Source organism: Sphaeramia orbicularis, chromosome 2 (assembly GCF_902148855.1).
Source record: "Sphaeramia orbicularis chromosome 2, fSphaOr1.1, whole genome shotgun sequence".
Lineage (NCBI taxonomy): Eukaryota > Metazoa > Chordata > Actinopteri > Kurtiformes > Apogonidae > Sphaeramia > Sphaeramia orbicularis.
This window is the reverse complement of record NC_043958.1, coordinates 12439220-12462503: the sequence shown is the minus strand read 5'-3', so window position 1 is coordinate 12462503 and position 23284 is coordinate 12439220. Positions and strand designations below refer to the sequence as shown.

The window sequence follows — 23284 nt, the reverse complement described above, 5'->3', positions numbered from 1 at the left end:
ATTAAAGGTAATAGTGTGCTAATTAGGCTCACCTCCAAGACAAGCTCATTAGGGAAAAGACTGCTTGATGGTAAAGTTTTGTAAGTTTTGCCAAATATCGAAATGAATGATCTCAATCGTGACATGTGCATAGAAAAGTACATTAGTGTGTGATTTTTCAGTGAATCTGTTTTTTGTCATTTTCAGAGTACGACATGAGTACCAGGCCTGACATCTTTGATGTCACTCACACCCAAAGAACAGCAGCATTTTAACAAGACAGGAACTGTGTGTGTGTTTGAGAGAAAGAGTGAACACCACTTTAATCACCGACCGGTTTCCTAGCAACATTCTGCTGGTAAAATGCTCTGAAGTTTACAAGCGTGTGTGTGCTCGCTGTGTGCAGGCAGGAGGGGGTTGGAAAGGGGAAGTCAGAGAGTCGGTACTAGTCTTGCTATCCTGTCCATCACTACAGCAGAGAATCCATCCGAAAAACAAATCCATATGGCTGTTTTCTGTTCTGTGGTCGTACACAACCAAACAACTAAACCAAACTACATAAGCAGCACAAACTGATAATAGCCACTGCAGTCAACGATCAAAAATCTCCTTAAAATTACCTCCATGATGTACAAACTAATCATGACATTTTTAGCTGTTTTTTTTTTTTTTTTAAAGAAGACGAAGAATTTGCAAATCACTCAAATTTGAACACATTTGTAATCGCTGTGAAAACATCTACCTGAATACAAGAAGATCCCGATTAATATGGTGAGTGAGATGCATTAACAAGTATTGGGGTTAAATTCAACTAGGTGTAACTTGAGAATCCAGTTTTAGTGTAGATCCGTCATTTACCTATCACCCTCAGAAGCCTCCTCTAATGAGACTGGTCCTGCTGCTAGCCTCAGCCTTGTTAAACCCACTGCCCTTGTTAAGCCATGTCTTGACTGGGGACCACTACAATCATTGTTTAATAAATTCCAGAAGCTCATATAGTAGCAGCTTGTCAATGAACAGGACCCTTTATCTCTGAATGCACAGGATGCTTAATCAAACATACAGAATAAAACATCTTTTTGGACTGATTAGTTTCGTTGAATATGAATAAAGCTCTATTTAAGTTGTAGGAAAGATGCTGCAGATTAATGTGACACAGTAAAACTTGATCCTCACAGTAAATATTTAATGGGGTTTCTTTGGATGCTGTTAGTCACACACAGCCTGTGTATGTGGGTAGAATCGGTACAAAATCCTATCACAGCAAGATGTTTAATGACTAAGGCTTCTGGCGGTCATAACGGGGGGTTAATGTAGGAGAGCTGGTGTCTGTGTTTGATCTCAGTAGGACAGCAGCAATATTAAAGCAACAGTAGGAGCAGCACAGTAGGAACTTCAGTAAAACACACAGAGTGTCTTTGAATAAGAGCAATGAACAAGAACACAGAGTGACTGAAATTTTAGAAACTTAAAAATATATGAGCACACAAATCAAAAGACGGGTTGAAACTGTAAAACTGTCAAGAGTTTGCAAGGTTATCTTCAACTTTCAGTGTGATTTTTTTAACATTATATATGTGAAAACCTTAATTGACATAATGGGTCAAGTATAATATACTTGGTGTCTTTCATCAGGAGATAGACTGGACCAACTCCCTCTCAAAAAGTCATGTTACAGAAGCTAACAACTTCACACTTTCATTATAATAGCAATAATATCTAGAAACCAAGGTGGATACTTCAAGATGAACCGATTCCAAAACGTTCTTTACAAGATTAAAAAGGTGTATACTGAAGCTGGAATCATTTCAGTGCCTAAAAATCTGAAAAAGGAGGCTTTCTGAGGGTACAGAGAGGGGCAACTGACCTTAATTTGCTGCTAATTTCTTCAATAATGAGAGGAGAAATAACAAATATTTATATATTGCAGCCTCAACAGTATTTCCTAAAAATTTGGATTAAAGGAGAACAAGTGGTTGCAGTTGAGCTGGTGCTTCCTGACATGCAACAAAGAATGAATGAGGTGAAGAAAGTCTGCGATGTGCTCCAAAAAGAAAAGAAACAGCTGACAGATCGAATAATTTCAGCCACAACTCAGTATTAAAGTTTTTACCACAGTATAGATATGGAAAAGGGACATCCTAAAGAATTCATGGTATCATTCTTTAAAGACAATAAAAGAGAGGGAGCTAGAGTTAGGAATTTCAGTGTGTGAAAATGAAAATCTCCCCTGTTTAAAGAGCAGAGATGACTAGAAAAGGAGCGCAGTTCAAGGATCTCAGAATGAAATTACACCTGAGCTAACATGTTTCTTTATGAGTGCTGTTACTTTTATGTGTACTGTCTCAATGTAAATTGTGTGGACGCAAGGAAGAACAGCTGCTGCTTTGCAAAAACTCGCAGGGATCTTATTATACAAACACAAAACCTTTAGTAAACAACAGTGTAACTGGTTTTACTCTATATCTGTTTCAAAAGCCAATCTGCCATTAATAAACCCTACTATGAGAGAGTGAAACTTTCCAGGCAGCTGAATCAATAAGGAGCATTGTGTTAATTCCCACTGTAGAGTTTGCCATATGTTCCATACCTCATATGTGAAATAACTGCAGCTCATAAAGCTACATGTTAGTTCAAATTTTGTATATAACGGTCCATTAGTGCTGTGGACACAGTATGGTAAAAAGGGAAATCTTTGGAAAGTATGGATCACAAAGTTTGGGCTTGAAAGAGCAGACGATGGTTGTAAATTGCATACTGGATAAAGTCCAAATGTTGAAATTGAAACAGAGATGATATATGTGCATGCTTGTGTGTTTCAGTGGGAATTGGCATGATATAAAAGTTCTATATCCAAGTTATGAGATACTAAAGGCACTGTCACCGATGCATGAAATTTGTCAACGGAAAAAATCTTCGCTGAGATCCAAGCTGTCAAAAAGTGTTTTATTAAACAATATTCCATCATGTAGTATTGTTTAATGTGACACAGTAGTTTTTATAAGCTCCCTTTTGCTACAGAGATGCAAATATACATTCAAACTGAACCAGATATGACAGATTTAACTGGAGCGGATCATACGCAATCCTTTACTGATTTTTATCTTCTAGAAACAACTTCACAGTTTTAAGATATATCCTGGACAGAACATAATACACAAGTTCAACAGCTGTGTACTGAGGTGAAGTAGATTTTTTCCTACTCAATGCGGTATTTTGGCAACACAAGCAACTTGATATTCATACCAATAAAGCAGATTTAATGGGATTAAAGGGAGACAGAAGAGACAGATAGAAAACAGAAGAGTTAGAGAGAGAAACAGAGAGATAGACAGGAAGGACAGAGAGAGATAACCTGACAGAAAGAGAGAAAGAGTTTCCGCTGGCTTCGGCTGAAGCTGCAGACTCAAAACCATATGCTTGTCATAGCTCTGTGTGTATTTGCCTGAGTGTGTGAGTGAGTGTGTGTGTTCGGTGGGCAGGGCTTAGCTGGAGGAAAACTGCTCAGACTGGGCTCCTGCTGTCTGAGCAGCAGGATCCCCGGGACAAACGGAGAACTGAAAGCGTAAAGACAGACACAGAGAGAAAGACAGGTAAAAGGGGAGATACCACATGACAGACAGAGACAGAAGATGGGTGGTGACTATAGGAAAGTGAGGAAAACCGAGGGACAAACAAGCAAATCTCAAAAATCAGCTGACCTTCTGTGACATTTTCAGACTGAAGACAACAGAGTGGTCTCAAAGCAAAATGAGATTTAACCACTGAGAGTGTGTACACAGGTCACATAGAGCCAGACTGAATATTAAATGTCATATCAGACCCACAACGGACCTAAACCGCAAACCAGTGTGATGGACCAGAGGAAACAGCAGTTTTCAGAGTTTGGATTGACTATGTTATTCTTTTCTGATCAGAAGCAATAATTAAGTTTTACCTAAAACCACTGAGATGAAATATGGAAGTAAATGAAGCCTAAGCAGAATGACCTACCAGACTCTTGGTCCATTTTGATTGACAGGGCAGGGCTCTGGGGGGCGGAGTCTTCACTCAAAGAGTAGCTGTGCTCTGCTTGAATATCTGCGACATTAAAATATTTGGGATTTATTAACTACCATTATAAACACTTATTGAATTTAATTAATGTTTAAATCTATCATCAGTGTTTTCTCTTTGTAGAGGTCTTGGTTACGATGGGAACTGGAACTTGGGAAAGTGCTATAAAACAACCTTTGTGACAGAAACTACAGACACTCTGATGAGGGATGCTAGCAAAGTATCAATGATACAACTCTAGCATCCAGTCTTGAAGGATCATCTTGGCGCCTCCTCCTCAGAGACAACTTGTAAGAGGAGGGTAAACAGACCAGAATGATTGACAGATTAAAGACAAAGTTTTGGAAAACGGAGAGTATCACAACAGGAACTGGCTCTTCTATCATAAAATGTGACCTCTTTCTGAAAGAAGAAGCCAGGGTTGATGTCAGTGGTTAAGAAGTAACGGCTCAATACAGTTGGTCTCCATGCAAATTGCTGGCTTACAATTCAAACCCCATAATGGGATTGGGGTCTCGTCAACCCAGAAGCTGGCTCTGGAGTGGAGCATCTGGCTGCTGCATGGTTGGAAGAAATGAGAGGGTCATCTATGAGTCGGGGGGTGGGGGTGGTACTGTGATATGATTTGAACCTGAAGGTAATTAATTGCATCCAATAGTAATCCACATCCTCACCTCACATTTCAGTCACTACACAGCCAATAATAAGGAAACCTGAGAGACTACAGCCAGTGATCTGATCCTCGAAGCCTTTGTTGGATCATTCTATGTTGAGACGTGACTGCAATTTTTGCCTTCTGAGACGCATCCGAACAAGCGATGACAAGGACATTTGTTCTTGGTGTGACTAGGCTGACACATGACAGACATCCCATTAAACCCTGAGTAACCATGACTCATCCTTTATAAACTGACTGATGTACAAAGCTCCCCAAGGACCGCCTTAACTGTTCTAACTGACAGCACCACCAGCAATTCACTCTTTATTTCAACAGATTTAACTACACAAGAAACTGTCACAGCAAAAGAAAGAAGAAAAAAAAAAAAGGAACACAGTGGTGGATGTTGTGCAGCATCCCGAAAAGTTAAATCAGCCTTGCTCTAGCACAGACGACGGCTAATGTAGATGTACAGCTGAGCATAATGTGTGTAGTTTTTCAGAATGAAAGATATGCTGACCTGGGCTGCTGTCCAGCTCCATGTGTAGAGGTGAAGGTCTGTCTGTCAAGAGAGGTCGCTCTAGTAGATGGTCTTCAAAGAAACTGTTGAATAAATCACTGCTGAAATCGTCCATCTGGTCACCTGAGAAAGGCTAGAAAACAAGAACAGAAAAATGGATGGAGATGTTTATTTTAGGTGCAAAATTATATTCAATCAGTTACAACGTCAGATGAGGTATGTTTTGTAAAATAGCACGTAATACACAGTCAGAGGTACACAAGTTGTTGTGCAAATTCAACAAGTGAAATGTGTGGTGTGAGCATGAAATATGGCAAAATGTCTAAACATGTCAGGGACTGAAAATTAATGAATGTAACGGTAAATATGTTAGCATTGTGCTTTTTTATATTGATTGTACATAATGTGCATTTTCAATGTATCACATTCATCATTTTGCAGCAAACAAACATACAACAGGCACTTCGGGGTTCAGTTTCTTGCCTGAAGACACTTTGGCACGTAGACTGGAGTTGGGGATTATGGACAACCTTCTCCCAAAATGCCGTTTCATAGTACTGCTAAAATAGTCCTGCATAGTTAGACCTCCCCGTGCCAGTGCTGGAGATGGCAGAGGGAGGTCTGACTATTTCCATATGATCGTCTACAATCACAAGGAAATAAGGGGTAAAAACTAGTTTGTACTTCATTGAAGAAATAACACTGAGAAGCACTAAACAGAGAAAGTGGTGACAACACCTTTGAAAAATGGTGTTTCTGTGAGAAGTTGCAGCTCAGAGTTTGTTCTTTGGTGTCGTGAAAGAGACTTTGAAAACAGACAGGCGGAGAATGTAAACTGAAATAGTCACCCAATGGCAAAATAAACATAAATACACACCAGTGAGATGAACTGGAAAGTCTCTGCAGAAAAAACAATGTACCTATAGTGTTCTGTATGAAATAATATAGTAGAGGATGTGATGTGCAGCTCAACAAAAAAAGAAGAGAACACTGGTGTTGCTACTTATATTTTCTGAGTAAAAGGAACATGTTAATTTATTCTACAAACTACTGACTGAACTGTACTCAAAATTCCAAGAAGAAATATTTAGAACATTTATCTACAGAAAATAACAACGGGTTAATCTGTAGATATAGTTTTCAGACATCCAACACTTCTAAGAAAACAAGTGCATATTCATTTTACACACAAAAAGGTCGACACATGACCATGCCGTGAGAATAAAGGCATTTTAATGATTAAAGAGAGTGCCTTGGTGTTTTCTTCCTGTTTATCTACTTTATGAATCCCTTTTCCAAAGAGCACCTCAAACAAACTCTTTTTGGGTCCTAAAAGCATTCTTTCCCTTGATTTTTTTTTTTTTTTTACTTTTCTACAAAAAAAATAAAAAATAAAAAATCAGTTTTTAGTGAAATAATCTTGATTACAATCATAACTTTCATGCATCTTGCTCTCCACCAGTCTTTCTCATTGATGTTAGGTGCTTTGTGCCACCCTTGGCGCAGAAATGCCAGCGCTTTGACAGCTTGTGACCATCCATCTCTGTCTTGATCACATTCCAGAGGCTTTAAAAGGGATTCAATGTCTGGAAATTTGGAGTGATCTCATTTTTTCCAGAGCTGCATACATAATAATATTGTATATACAGTACGATTGAATATACCGTAATATTTTTCTGTCAACTTTGCCCAAAAGTCAGAAAACATACAGCGTCTTGATGACATAAATATTCAGTCGATGAGAAACAGCAACCGTGCTGATCGATTTATCCTTGGTCTGAATGAATGACTCACTGAGCTTACAGATGATATTCTGGAAGCCTAGGACAGCATGGTGCTCTGATTTCACTGGTTTACACACATATTAACACACACACACACACACCCCTACACACACACACACACACACACACACACTATGAGTCACCCTGGTCTTGAGAAAACATGCATAAAGCTGCACAAAAGCAGACAAACACAGATGAATGGTTGGAACCAATGACTACACAACTCAACTTTGTTTGGAAGCAGACAGACACAGTGACAAAAATAACTTGATTTAATTAAATACAAATACAATTAATGATTTACATGTTTTATCCTAAGACTTTGGCTAAGTTTCTTTTCCAGAAACTAAAAGAAATGTCACATGTGATTAAGAGAGTTCACAAGCAAAGAACAACAGAACTGACTCTATTAAAACCATTCATCCTTTGGTGTATATCTAAATTCCTCTGCAGAAAACATTTCCTTTTCTATTAAAACTGCATCAAATTGAAATACTAGTGCTAGTATGCAAATACAAATCTGATAAATATATATATATATATATATATATATATATATATATATATATATATATATATATATATATATATATATATGTATTCTCTCTATATAAAAACAGTCTGTATCTGTACGTTCATCTGTAGCTAAAAGATAAATATAGCATCTCTGTTTGGAGTTCACTGGCACTGACCAAAGATTATTCTCATTGTTGATGAAGCCATCAATTTTTTTCTTAATTGTTTGGCCTATAAAACATTTTTTAAATGGTAAAATAGGTTGTCTGGTAACAATCAAAATATGTTCAGTTTACAGAGTTTCTACAGGTTTGTACAAGTTAAATTTAAGACTTTTTAAAACCCCGTGGGAACTCTGAGTTTATTGCCACAGACTTTTAGAAAAATTACTCAAAAGCATTTAATTGATAATCACAGGTGATAAGGTAGTACTTAACAGTATCTGAAGTGATTCATCAAATACTGCTGCTTTATAGTATACAGAACATCACTAATCAGGTGAAATACCTTTGAAAGAAAGAGTTATTTAGAGTAAAGGAGAGCGGTGCATGAACTGATGAAAACATTCACATGCCAGCCTCAAGGATTTTGTATTGCAGTGTAATTATTATGTCGATGAGTCACAGAGATCAGTGTAGAATGAGTCCTTTAAGTATCTGGGTCACACAAGTGTTGAAAAATCTCAAGTGGGTATGTATGTTTGGAGGCTCGCGTGTGTTTTTACTGTAATTCAGGAGGCATGCAGCTGTCAAAGGCAACCATGTGGAGCAGGAACACACACACACATATATGCACGCACAGAAAAAGATGTTACACATACAGATGGTGGGTGAAACAAGAGAAACATGTGACTGAGGCTTTAAAGCTAAAATATGAAACTGCGGGCACTCAAATTACAGAACTACTGAACTGAACTATTGAACTGTAACGTTTCTCTGAAGATCTTACACTGTGAACCTTTTTAACTTGCCATGTTTTCTGCTCTTCAGAAGAATCACACATATTGTAACTGCTCAAATATCAATATTAAATGGCCTGAATTCCAGTGTTATTATGGTATTTTTAAGAGAGCATTGCATCATGGGTCATTTGATGTCAATGTCAGTAGGCTGGTGTACTTGACAAAACAGATTAAAGTGATTATTTTCAGTCTGCCATCATGTCAGTGTATTATAGTCTTGAACCTGCAGGACTTTGTGGAATGTGTTTTGTTGCAACTGAGGAAATAAAGTCATGATGACCGAAACAAGCTCCACAGTGATGTTTTTTTTCTGCAGAAATAAACAACATAAATTCTTCTGCTAAACAGACAGAAATTAAAACTGCTCCAGATGAAGAGTTCAGAAACACAGACTGAAAACTGAGAAAGAGAAAACGATTCTGAGAGGAATCAACTCCACTGGAGGCTGCAGATGTCTGACTGCAATAATCACAGTTTCAACCATGTCATTTACATGTTGCACAGTAGACATGGTATTTACTTCAGCAATAAGAGCTGCCTCTTACTTCTTCAAGTCATTGTCAAAACACTGCAGTAAATACGGTCATGAATAATGTTTGTTTGTCCATCCATTGGTTTCATGACTTCAAAGTGAATCTGTGCATGTATTGGTAAGGAACGGAAGCAATGTAGGTATCATAAGTTATATGGAAAATTTAGATAAGGAAGTACAAATGGAATGGGGAGGCATCATAGAACTTCATGTTTTATGTCAAATGCTTACACAAAAAGCCATCACATCACTGGAAAAAATCTAAATCTTACTAAGTGTATTTTTCTCATTTCTAGTCATTTTTGCTTGAATTAAGCAAACAAAAAAAATCTTGAATTAAGCAAAACAAATCTGCCAATGGAACAAGTGATAATTATCTTGGTAAGATTTCTTGAAATAAGATTTTCAAGATCTATTGTCTAAAAATAAGTTTTTATATCTCACTGAAAAGTTACTCCTTAGGTGATTATGTCTTATTTTAAGTGTGATGAGATATTTTAACGAGAAATGAGAGAAATACACTTGGTAAGATTTGGATTTTTGCTGACTTTGATAATAGCGTAAGCCTTTCATAAACTATAAGGAAAAACTGGTATTTGGTTGGTTGAAACTGACCTACATTTTACAGGAAGTGAGTAAAATTGTGACTCAGATGGTGGATTTCTGGCTAGATTGCCCACCTTTATGTGTAATGTGTTCATTGTGCACAAAATCTCAAATATGCAGGATTATAAGGATCAAAAGAAAAAAATATCACACTGATTGAGTTATAGACTGTAATTATCATATTTGATAAACACAGTTTAACTAGTAGTTCTATTCACAGGTGAGTACAAGAGCTGGTATTGTGTATGCACACACACTTAAACACATGTGAATTTTCACTCACATATAAACACACATGTGCAGGATAGTGTACACTAACAGAGCAGCGTTGTTCTCCTGCTGCAGTCCATGCAAGAACAATATCCTTTTAAAAGATCCACACACTGCACCTTTAACTCTGCCCCTTTTGGGAACAGACTGGCCTACTCAAAATAAACAGTGAAAAGTTTCCTAAATTGAGGAAAGTGGGTACAATTGGGATAATGACAGAAGATGAACAGCGAAAGAAATCCAGGAGAGGCAGAGAAAAGACTATAATTTTTTTTTAATGATCTAAATTTAGTGCTAATAGCTCTGTTAGTCAAACACTGTGACTATTATGAAGCTTTCTGAGTTTTGCTCCAATATGTTTGTAGCAATGACAGATCATTGCACTAATATTAGATACATTTACATGGGCGAGAGTTTGTTGTTTATTACCTCAAACACACATGGAGTCTGTTTTACAGCTCTCACCACCTATTAGCACAACTGATGTTTTTCTTATCCATCAGCTGGCAAAAGAATCAAGCTGAAAGGAGTGTCAACTATTCTCTCTTATTTCCATTATTTTATACTCTTCTTCATTACTATTACTAATCACAGCCCTGCCCTGATCTGTCTTTGCTGTCACACATCAATTTATATTCACAAAAATACAAATAACAATATATGTATTTGTTTATATTTAGATTAATTACACAAAATCATACCACACTGCACTAATCAAGGTAGCATAAACAGCTACTGAAACTGAAATACTAAGGTTCTTTGTGGCATTTACACTGCTGAATTGCCTGGGAGACAGAGAATGGCTAGCTTATTTATCTCTGCAAATAATGGGTGAAAGAGAAGGTCAACATTTTGTGGATGTTCTTTTCTTCAAGACAGCACTGACACTGACCTAAAATGCATAAAGAAGCCCTAGCATTCATTATTTGTTCTAGTTCTTTTATTATTTGCCTCCTAAAGTACCACCTAAAACACCAAAAAAACTAGAGGCTGTTATTATTTTTATGACAAAGTGCTCAATGAGCCTGAAGTGTTTCTGTGTGAGAGGCTGAAACAGCTGCAGCCAGTGTGAACAGAGCACCAGAGGTCTGGAACGTTCATTACCTGATCACTTCCTTCTCTGCTGGGAAAAGAAAGCACCATATTAGGGGGGGAGCAGTGTTAAAACAGAGTTGACAGTTTTTACAGCGTATTTCAGTGCCGCTGTGTCATTAGGGGGGATGGGTCTGAGAACTTCACCACAGACTGAAAGAGTCTGAGAAGACAGCCAAAAGGAGTAATTATAAATGTGGAGAGCTCCTCTGTTATGCCTGTTATTAACAGCACAGAGTCTCAACACATCTCTCCTCTCTCCTTTCATTTGGCTGCTTTGATACTTAAGGTGAAATATTCAGAAAAAAGACAAACTATCAAGTTGTCTGCAAGTGCAGTTTTGTGCCAAGAGAAACTTCAGGACTGAAGCCACACTGCAGGTCTGTCCATTAGTGTGACACTTACTCCCTTTATTTAGGAAAGCTGAATGGTACATTATGGCCAAATATTCAGGTTAAGAGGCAAGAGCGTCCAAAATCTATTTTTCTTCTTTTGCTGATGTGTGATTTTTAGACCTGTCTTTTTCAGATTCTATGCAAATCAAATGGAATCCGAGATATTTTTTAAGAAGCAACCTCAGTCTTATCTATCGTAACAGAATTATTGGGACTCTAAATCAATATATATCACAATCTTATGTTGGTGAGAGTCACTCAGTGACTACAAACATGGAGCACAGAGGATGGATAGTGAGGTTTTGGAGCTTTTAAGTTTTTGGCACCTCAAGCAAACTTTGAGGGTCAGTGTTTGAAAGCATAGCAAAAGAAATGACTGGACAGATCTTGCAGCAGTAGTACAGTAGTAGCCTTTAAGGTTTTAAAAAGTTGGATGAAATCTATTTCAGTAAAGTCATTCCTGTCACAATCCCACCACTCTTGGGTCTGAGTGTGTTTTCACACACACAACCAAGCACAAGAAGCAACTGTTCCTCCACAAATTAAAAACCTGGCTCTCTCTGCTCATCCTCTTCCTCATTATCATCTCCTCATGAATTCTCTGGCGTCTGTCTCTGCTGGGAAAAGGACCAGGTTAGAGGCGAAGACACTGTTAAAATGCACAACATCTGTAAATGCTGAATGAAGAGGCCTTCATGTTCTCTACTGTACAACAGCATGCTGCTTGTGATGTCTTTGTGACTATTCTTTAGTGCATGTAAGTCAGTTCGGGACTATGACCAGTTCATCCTCAAGTCTGACAAAAGCCGCAATTTAACAAATAATGTGAATAGCCTTAACAAAAAGTTAATCAAAGCAATAAATCCAAACTGAGCACTGAGGCTTGCAGTGCAGATGCAGGCTTGTGAAATCTGTCAAATGACCACATCTAAAGACAGTAATGTGTGTAAGTGGTCTCATGAATCGTAGAAATTGCAATAACAGTGCATTTTATTGGAGTCACTGTCCTGGAAGCATACACAACAAAAAACAAACCCTGAGACACAGATTCACATCCGGCCTGCTTTACTTTAACCGAAGCTTAGATATATTTTAAGCAATAGCTGAATTTACAGTAAACCTGCCACGGTCGCAACTTAATTCACTTTATGCACAAATAATACACTTTATAGTCATATTCATATTATGTTCATATATTTCTTAGTTTATCATGTACTTGCTATTTGTTTTCTTTATGCTGTTGTCCTTTTGTTGTCTTGTGTGTAAGTATCCACAGAAGTGACACACAATACACTTCACTGCACGTTGTACAATATATGATTGTGTAAGTGAAAAATAAAGCTCATTTAATTTTGATTTGATTTGAAACTCTGTGCACAAAGTTTTTAGATGCGATGGTAGCTGCAATATGTCACTACTACATTTAAAGGACCATGGTGTTTTGCACGTACAAGTATGCGTATGTAAGAAAGGTAAACATGAGACAGGTTCATTACTGTTGTGTTATATGATAATCCACTGAAGCTAATCTTTTTGAGTTGCACATCTGTATAAAATACCATAAAATGACCCTAATGGTTGCCAATTAATAGGGGATAAGTATTGTTTGATGAGTTGAAATTGTGTAAATATTAAGATTATGGTGGTTGATTTCAATGTAATGGATTCAGTTTCTGCTCATTATAACCAAATCATCCAACAGATGTGATTTTCTTACAGCTGCAGTTAAAACATCTGCTATGAGAAAAGCCTGATTTTCATTTTTCAATAGTTTGGACCAAAACAGTAGTATCATCTTTTCATTATAAAATATATAATCAAAGGAAATAATCTCACTACACTGAAAGATTTGTAACCTCCCTTAAAATGAGGCATTAAATTCTGACAGTGGACATCTGTGGTATGAAATTAATCTGTATCCTATTATCATAACAAAAATCATCAGTGTAATAGATAAGAATATGTGCAGCTGCAGTGGTTCCCTTGGCAATGTCTGACTGTGCTGGATTCGGTCTGCATTAGAGAGAGAGAGAGTGCGAGAAAGAGGTGAAATGAAGTTATAGTTCTCAGTAAAACAGAAAAAGAGGAGTATTTTTCCTTCTCACACACACACACACACATACACATACAGAGCTGCATGCCTGCTCACATTCCTTCTGGCAGTTCAGCAGCCAATAAGCAACGGACATGCAAATTAGATGGGTGTGTCCTTTTAAAGCTGGAGTACAGGGTCTGAACGGAGAATAGAATAGAATAGAATAGAATAGAATAGAATAGAATAGAATAGAATAGAATAATAAATAAATAAATAAATAAAAGAGCAGAATATACAAACACCACATATTGCAAATGTATAAAGTGCGGTCTAGCACATGCATATACATCACAGATCTATTTTTTTTTTTTTTTTTATATTTCTATCTTATTTCTTATTTAATCTAATTACATCCTTTTTATTACCACTGTGTCAACATTAATTTTCTCTATGGGGGCCAATACAAGTACAAAGTTACTCTTATCATATACAATTGTGTACAACTATTACGATAAACAAAAGTGCACTAACATTTCTTGACTATGACTGTGTATACACCGAGTAAAATATGTATAACAAATGTTACATTACATATATATTATAGTGTATTTCTTTCCATAGAGTAGAACATATATAGGGGGGGACAACAATGTAATATGGCTTCCTTCCACTATGTAAAAATATCCAACTCCTTGACAACTAGCCATCCTATTCCTGTGAGATACAGTAGTAGTATAAAGCAAACAGGCTCTGAAGTATCTGCCACACCATGTTCACATTTATCTACAATTGTTCTAATTAAAAACCATCTAATTAAAACCAAACAGCTCAGAGCGTGTCATAGGTCTGCAGAATGTGAGGAAACTCTGCAAACTGCAATAAAACAGTTCAGTATTGTGATGAAAATATGAATTGTGATAAATAAACTATCTTTGCAGGTAACCAAACTGAATCATTTCAGTAGCCAAATCTTTTCAGGATAAGTGTGACTGAATAGTGTGTATAAATATATAATTTTTCTTCTTCACTGTGATTCAGTCATTCTTTTATTTTATGTTTAATGGTGTTAATATTGTGATGACAATAAAATGCAATTTATTGTTGAGCGTTTGTGTGTAGGATATGTGACTGCAAGGAGGTTGGAGTTTTTTAAGATAAAAAAAAAAGTGTACAAATAATACTCATATTTACTATGTCTGTCACAATTATTACACAATCACTTTATCATGAGTACTTGAGCTGAGTGCAATGCATAGCTGTTACCAAATTGTTTCCATTCGTCTACATAAAAACAGCTGGCTAAAACTAACTGAAATATCATATTTCCATCACTATTTCCACATCATTTTCCCCCATTTGAGGTTTGACTGGTGGTCTTTTAATGACGTTATATTGTTGCATTATTTTCTTCTATGGTCTAACAGGCCCTCCGTGAAGAATTAGTGCCAATATTCCATGAGTAACAAGGGCAAACAAAAAAGGCAATTTTATTTTTATTTTCTCATGTTAATAACCTATTGGTGATTCAAAAGCTGCAGGTGCATTACTAAACTATTATTATTAACTTTATATTATAATCCAATCCTCAAATTAAGAGAAATAGGGAAATCATTCATTCATTCATTCATTCATCATCCAAACCCGCTTTATCTTCACTAGGGTCATGGGGGGGTCGCTGGAGCCTATCCCAGCTACTTACGGGCGAAGGCGGGGTACACCCTAGACATGCCGCCAGTTCATCGCAGGGCTAGGGAGATCATGAATTGTAAATATTTGTATGGCAGTTAATAGTCAACTAATAATTTGATGATCATCCCTACCCACAACACATGCATATTTTACACTGAGGAGAAATTAGACCCATTACTGTGCTGAATTATATACAAGAAAGCCCTCATCCATCTTTTCCCATGTCCTCAGTGGTACAGCCCAGCCTAGTGGCTTTACAGCAGAGTGGACTACTTTATTTAGAACTGAGACGGGGGGGTACAAACCACAAGCAGACTGCTCGGCTGACTCACTGACAAGAATAAAGGTCTTGGTGTATGTGTGTGTGTGTGTGAGAACCTAAAACTTGAACTTCTTAAAGGAATGGAAAGAGGGATACACAGTCGCTGAGCTAAAAATAAGGTCAGGATAAATCCGGTTAACACATTTTTTCTCTCTATTAACCTTTGTAGTTACCCTGCAGAGAAATGGTTCCCAGTTGTTCCTTCCCATTTCCTGAATTAAGAGAGAAAAACTCGGTCAAGTATGTCGTGCGCAGAGGGCACGGCACTATACTTTTGGCATTTTGTGTGTTCAAAACACCCACAGCAACTTGGAAACCTGTTGAGATTTGGAGAAATAGCTGCAGGGTGTGAATTATAGGCAGCCAGGGGGAGCTTGAGTGCTCTAATAAAAACAGAAGCTCCCCTGAAAATATGAAGAGTGGCATGCTGTGGGGTCTAGGAAATAGTACAACCAGTAACAAAATGCTATTTATGCCGTGAAGCTCTTTTTTTTCTGCTTCTTCATAATTTTGTAACCATGCATAAAATTCACTTATTAATGGTGTATGACTTATGCATGAGGGTGATTCATCATTAATTCGCTATAATAAAGATAAGAACATGCATGCTATTCTTGTCATCCTGAAAGTGTGGCGGTACATTATCATTAAGTATTTAGTTACTTAAAGAATGAAAAAACCCAGAAAAGAACAAATTTTCCCAACTCGTGCCAAATTGCTAATATTAATTCATCTGCTTTGTAGTCAGCATAAAGACATTTGAAAAATAGAGGCCACTTAGTTGTAAAATTAGGATTTAGAACACTTTTAGGTAAGACAGTAGGTTATCATCGTCAACTTCATTTTCCTTCTCAACTTTGTAAAACAAAGAACTAAATATTTGACTTGAGCAGATTCTCTGAACTATTATTAGAGGTACAGTATGTCTATCCTTGCGCTCTCCAGGCCCCTGTGGTGCTGAAAGATGCACAGCAGGCAGTAGCACTTACTTTTCATCTATTTTTTTTATTCTTAACATTTGTTTTCTTATAAAGAGGTGCAAAGATAAATTAAAGAATCTGTAACTATATACATATTGCATCTGTCTTTCTCACCGTAAATAAAGTGAAAAAGTAGCCAAGCATAGTTTGTACACTGAATAACTGGTGCCAAACTTGTTAGATTTGACATACGTCATGAAAAAAATGTTAGTCTAAACACAATATTTGCATGCATATTATTCCGTATATGATAATATACCAAATTTGATAATCATCATAGCGTTTCAGACATGCAGGAGCATTCTTATGGGTTTCAGTTGGGATTTTTCACTATAGTGTGCCTGTTATCAGTTAGTACACAGAAAAAATACACACAAAGAAATGTATACTCACAGAAAAAGGTGAGAATTTGTACAGTTGAATCAACCTTTCGTAAGAGGAAAATGTTCAAAATCATCCAAATTTGGCACAAAGAAGTAAAATGGCACAGATGGATCCACTGTTCCATATTTTGAAAGGATAAACAACATGCTAAGGTTGATGCATTATCAGAGAATGCGCCACTGTAGGTAATAGTGAATACTGTCTTTCTGTTGAAAACGGATAAAAACATGTATATTTTGTGCATGTAAACATATCCACTGTGAAACATACAACTATCACTTGGAGTTTTTACTATTGACATGTATTTTTCCTGCATAGAAATACACTTCCACTTCACACTTGGCTTCTTGCAGCAACACAGCCAAGATCACACTGATGGCCAAACATGATTCTGCTCTACCACATCCTTTATCTCAACTAGAGCAGCTACAGGTCTTCCGCATAAAGATTACTAAACATGATACCAGCACATTCATGCAGTTAATGCCTCTGGAGTTTACTGTTTTGGATGAGAATATAGGCAAAATATTGGCCTGAACAGGTGGGTCTGAAGCAGTCTAACTGTTGGTTTTAATGAATGCGGTTGATTTAATTATGTGTGTCTCAGAAGAACTTTTTATTTCACAAATGAGGTGAATGGTATATAAAAAGGAAAAAAAAGTGGTCAGTAGCATAATGGAGCAAGTGAAGCTAAAGTTCTGGGCTAATTACAAAAAACATGCATGACTGATATGCATTATGTGGGGATTTACAATGGACAGATGTAATTAGGACTGCAACAGACAAGTAATGTGTGGATTATTTCTTAATGATGTCATCAGTCAGAGTCAGACACAAGAGTATCATTATTTCCTTACGTCTAAGTAATTCAATCCAGATTTGTCTTCATATTATGTAAGGATCTATTATTACTTCGGAAAACAAATGCAATATAGTTGTCATAATCAGGATTTTATGAGCACATAAGGGGCTGAAAATAAAAATTCTTACAATGTAGAATAAATCCAGTCCTGGTCCTTTAAAACAAGGAAATGCATCAAACCTTTTGGTAACATCTGCCTGGGAGATTAGTTTTGAAAATGTTAATGTATATTCAACGTAGTTTATCAACTGTCTCTAAAGAATTGCTGTTCATTCAGTTACCATGTGTAGAAATATTCAACAGAAGTGATTTAAGGGCTGTTGAAGTAGTATGAGAAACCCTGAGGAGTTAATGAAAAGAAATGGTCAAAGTGAATATTGTTCACTGATAGATAAATAAACGTTACAGCCCACATGTCTTCATAATGGAGCCTCAAATAAGTACTATATGTGTCCACAACTGGACAGGAACAGGACATGCACTACTGCAGGTCTGTGCCTGACTGCACACCTGAACCCATTAATAGTCAGGTGTGGTGCTGTGAGGACTTCAACACCTGCCAGCTAAACACACACACACACACACGCACGCACGCACGCACGCACGCACACACACGTTAGCCAATAACACAGCAGCTTGAGGCACTAAACTCACATGTCTCCCAAACTGATTTACACAATAACAGACTTCAGACGGAAAGGTACACGCACGTAAAGGGTAAAAAAAATAAAAAGCCCGGATGTCAGTCAGGATCTAGAGATGACACCGCCCTCCTGAGGTCCGGCTCCGGGCGGAACAGGCAGTGAGGGTGCGTTTGAATCACAGACTGACATAACAGACTGTTGACATTATGCTACACAGATAATATTCATGGATATATTAAGTATAAGGGTTGTCTACGAAAAAAAATATTTTAAATAGAAGCAAGAGAAAGGCTAAACAGAGGTAGGACTCACCACATTAGTGAGAAAATCTCCGTCGCTGAGTTCCTCCAGGTCCAACAGGTTGGTCCCTCCGGATGGGTAGAGTTTCTCTGCTGCCAAACTGTCTAAAATAGACTCCATCGTTGTTGTCTCGTCTTGTATTCAGCTCTTCTTCAAATTAACAGCTCATTCAGTTTCAGCCGTTTGTTTTCAGCCGGCTGTCGCGTGAGTTGCGGCGTCAGAACACAGCCGCTATTTTATTTTTTATTATTATTATTATTTATTTATTTATTTATTTTACAGCAAGGTAACGACAAACCGGTTACACGAGCAGGGTCCAGCCGCTGATTTCTGTCACTGAAAAACTTGCAAATGTCGGTGATTTACATCCTTTTCCAGCTGCAGTGGAGACGCTGCTGTCCGTCCAGCTGTGTGTGAGTGCATCTCGGCCTGTCTCTCTCGCGTGCGCCGTCTCCACCACGCGCTGACTACTGAATATTCAAGTGACTCCGCCTCGTGGCGTCAAATTGCGACCACGCCCCCAAATTCAACCATATAAAATAGGGATTTACTTTTCCTACAGCACCGCCATTTTACCACTTAAAAAAATAAATAAATAAATAAATAAATATATAATAATAATAATAATAATAATAATAATAATAATAATAATAATTATTATTATTATTATTATTATTATTTTTAGGGTGAAGTGCGTGTTATTTTATTACTTTTTATTCACAAGTCTTTGTATTTAGGTACATTTAGTGTTTAAGCTATGTAAAATTGGCATATACATTTCTGTTCATATCTTTTATATTATATTTTTTAGATTTTTCAGCTTGTTTTATTATTTTTTATTTTTATTGTTTATTATTTCACAAGAGTTTGTACTGAAGTAGGTACTTATTTACTTTGTGGAGTTGAATAATAATAATCAGACATTGGTACTCTGGTTTACTTTTTTTGGGGATATTTTAGTTGTTTTGTTTGCATATTGTTAGGATATTTTAAGATACTGTGTCTCTGTGATTGTGTGTAACATTATGCCTTTTTGCAGCCGAAAGTCAGCAACTGAAATTTTGTTATGTGTATGCATAATGAAAATAAAGAGTTGAGGAAGAATAAGAATTTGAGTTGATTTGTTGATTAGTTGTGATGTCATCATTAACACATGCCCTCCACCCAAATAATAATAACAATAATAATAATAATAATAATAATAATAATAATAATAATTATTATTATTATTATTATTATTATTATTATTATTATTATAAAGTGCATTAAATACTCTTTTAGACTTACCATAATGCAGCACTCAAGCAGAAACAGTGCCAAAATTGATTCCCTTTCTCTCTGTGACATAAATCTCCTATCAGCCCCACCCTAAATAAAAATTAGATGACTATGTGAACTGAACTATGCATACGGTTTTGACAAATGAACTATTTGACTATTTGAGCACATTTATACTTGAAAAAGATAGAGTTATCATCATTGAATTAATGTTGTTTTCCCTCTGAACACTTCTTAGGGAAACTACTTTGTTTGCTTTGTTTATTTTTTAACAGATTTTTACAATTAATTGCTGTTCAGTGAGAGGCTACAACACCAGAACTGGATGTGAGTGTGTTTTGAAGCCACCAAACATTAGACAACTATGGAACACAACACTTCCATTGTCATGTTTTTGCTTATTCATGTATTATCATGTTTTGTCTTGCTTACTCCTGTAGGATTTTACTCTGTTCTTTCTATTTTCTGTGTGTTAACTGTGAATATTGTTTCACTGTTTACTTATATACATGCAGTTAAAAGTGAACCATTTGACTAACACTGGTACATTTACAGTTGTGCTGATGGATGTGTACAGTCCCCCATGAAATAACAATTAAACAAACAAAAATAACACGTCTGTTTCCCTAAATATAAATTGTGACTATTTGTTGCAGTGTTCTTCACAGGTATATCCCCTTTAAGTTTACTTAGGATTAAGTAAAGGTTCCAGTTCTTACAATAATCATACTGGCTCACCCTGATGGTCTCCAGCCGTGGGGTAATTGCCCACTCGGGCCGGATGGTAATCCAGCCTCGGCTCCATGGGCTCTGCTATTGTGCTCACAACTTCCTGGAAAACTTAAATGGAGCTGAGCCATCATTAATGTTATTAGTTCCACCTGGGTTTTTATTGCTATGACAAGCCCAAATGTCTACTGTGAAGGTTTACAGGCAGCCACTGGAGAATTGACCAAACACCGTCACATTTACTTCTTTTCAGATTCTCAATATGATTAACAGTTTTAAAAATGGGCTTTACTTGTGGACAACCAGTACTTACCTTTTCACCCTGGGGAGGGTCTTGTAATACAAACCTTTGTTGAGGAATGTGTTTGTTTGTGACAAGAAACAGAAAAAAAAAGAGAAATGGTTGTAACTTTGACACCCATGGACCGCCTGGAGCTTCTTCATGCACACAAACATGAGACTCAGTGGAAATGAGGTAGATATTTCTTTCTTTTACACATTGCTCGGCCTCGTGATTCCTCCTCTATCATCCTTCTCCTGACTTTATCTCTTCTGAGAGGCAGACACAGACTGAAGAAGATAAATGAACTCAATGATAGAAGAAACGTAAAGATTGATAGCAGTGGGTTAGAGTAAATTGCAGGGATGCACTAGCCAATACTGATACAATACTGGAAATCACATTTTGTCTGATAACTAGTGCTGATACTGATGTTACTTTCTGTTTCTTCTATTTGTTTTTATTATTTATCCTCCATAAATAAAGAAATATCCATCCATCTATCCATCTAATTTCAAAACCGTTTGGTCCTTGTGAGGGTCATGGGGGTGCCGGGGTCTATCCCAGCCACCTATGGGATGGATGTGTCACCAGTTCATTGCAGGACTGACGGTAAAATTCATCATACATATAAATATAGTAACTATTTTTCAAGTTTTTCAGTCCTTTATTATATTATCTTTGAATGAACACAGTTTCAAACACACTAATATATGGAAAAAACCTTTTAATAGGGCATGACTGATAAAATGAGATCTTATAATGTGATACAGTGTATGTCATTATGTCAATATCGATATATCAGTGCATCCCTATTAAATTGTCAATCATTTTTAATGAATATAATCAAAATGTTGTGGTTTCCCTTTACAAATGATAATGTTGATTTATTCCAAAATGTACGTTTTGGAGTTAGTAGAATGTAAGTTAATAGAGTATTATGTTTATTTCACCTGTTCAGCCATGTTCCAGTAGACTCAAAATTTAGACTAATTGGTGAAATCAGCCAAAAAATGAAACTGTATTTGGATTTCTCATTTGTACCACTGGGCAGAATGAACAAACATCCAGTAGGTCCCTTTAACCCATAAAGACCCAAATATACACTAGTGACCAAATGTATCTACTGATCTAAAATGTTTTATAACTTTAAAGCCATTAATCCTATCAACCCCTGAAGATAATTGGTGTAAAATGCAGTTTTTCATCTTTTCATGGTCATCAGATAAGAACCATTTGGACGTTCAGAGGCTCCGTAGTGAACATGGAAACACAGTCATCTTCTACAATACTGATTCACCAGTAAAACCCATGGAGTTGGATCAATGACAGTGGATGGAGACGCTTAGATTATGTTCAGTTAATGATATATTTTACTGAAAAAGTTCCTTTTTTCCAAGTTTTCTCTGCTTTTGGTATGATAATCCTCAAATGTAATTTCAGCATGATGATTAAAATACATGATGAGTAAAATAAATATAGGAAAATACCTGATTTTCACTGAAGAAAATGCAAAATAGAGAGTATAATATTATGATAAATGGTGAGAAATATTGATTTGGAAACGAAAACACAAAAGTAGCACTGGGTGTTTGTTAAAAACACTGAGTTTCATTAAAAAATAAAAATTCGATCCCCCTTGTCATGTACAAAGTGCGAAGTTGTATTCCTTACTCTGGTTCTTGACAACTTAAAGTTCAAGAACCGTGTTGTTCACAGCACAGAGGGTGTGGCCCAGGTTATGAGACAGAAACTCCTTTGTTGTCCTCCACCATAATGATTACCATCAGGTATTTTGGTAACTGCAATTGTTACTAAGTGTTATGTAATGATCTCCTGTTACTTCACAACCTCCCTGTTCTTTCACAGTTTGGCTTTTTCTTGTTTTTCTTATCGTTCCTTTCACCCCTCTCTTCTTCCAGGTCTCGCTCTCTTTTTTCGGTCTTCTTTCTCTTCCCAGATATCCGTTTACGGAGGTGTCCGGCCCTAAGGGACACATTGGCACTCTCTGTTCTTCTCACACACATGCTGGTGTTGTATAACAATAATAAACCTCTATTCGTAATAACTCAAACTAATAAACCTGAAATGTCATCGTATACAGTTATGTTTGGAAGTTTCCCATATTGTACCACATGTCACTTAGACCAGCAAACACTACAAAATCAGACATGTTTTGTTGTAATATAATGCTTAAAATTTAAAGAAATATATAATTTGAACACTTGATTATTTATATATTTATATTATTTTGAACAGACAGGACAAATCTTAGTAGTTTATTTATTCCCCAAGTCTGTGAATGTTTTCCCCAAAGATATTCCCTCCTTTTTTGCTTTCATTGGTGCTGTCTAACAATGGCACAAAAATTTCAAGTGCATCATTATACCCTATGGATGATAGCATTGTTAT

At 36.6% G+C, this 23284-nt stretch overlaps 1 protein-coding gene across 3 annotated transcripts in view; it reads right to left on the bottom strand.

The window, feature by feature from the left end:
- The window catches only part of creb3l1 (cAMP responsive element binding protein 3-like 1), a 34657-nt gene extending 15646 nt beyond the window's left edge, over positions 1 to 19011 (bottom strand). For 2 of the 3 annotated variants that reach the window (XM_030157532.1, XM_030157545.1), the window contains exons 1-3: positions 18598 to 19011; positions 5214 to 5346; positions 3973 to 4059 (exon numbers count right to left, since the gene is read on the bottom strand). In XM_030157532.1, the coding sequence (XP_030013392.1) occupies positions 3973 to 4059; positions 5214 to 5346; positions 18598 to 18705 (328 nt within the window). In that variant the 5' untranslated portion in view covers positions 18706 to 19011. The remainder of the gene's footprint in view (positions 1 to 3972; positions 4060 to 5213; positions 5347 to 18597) is intronic. The other variant, XM_030157537.1, reaches the window with a different exon arrangement.
- Between the last annotated feature and the right edge of the window lie 4273 nt (positions 19012 to 23284).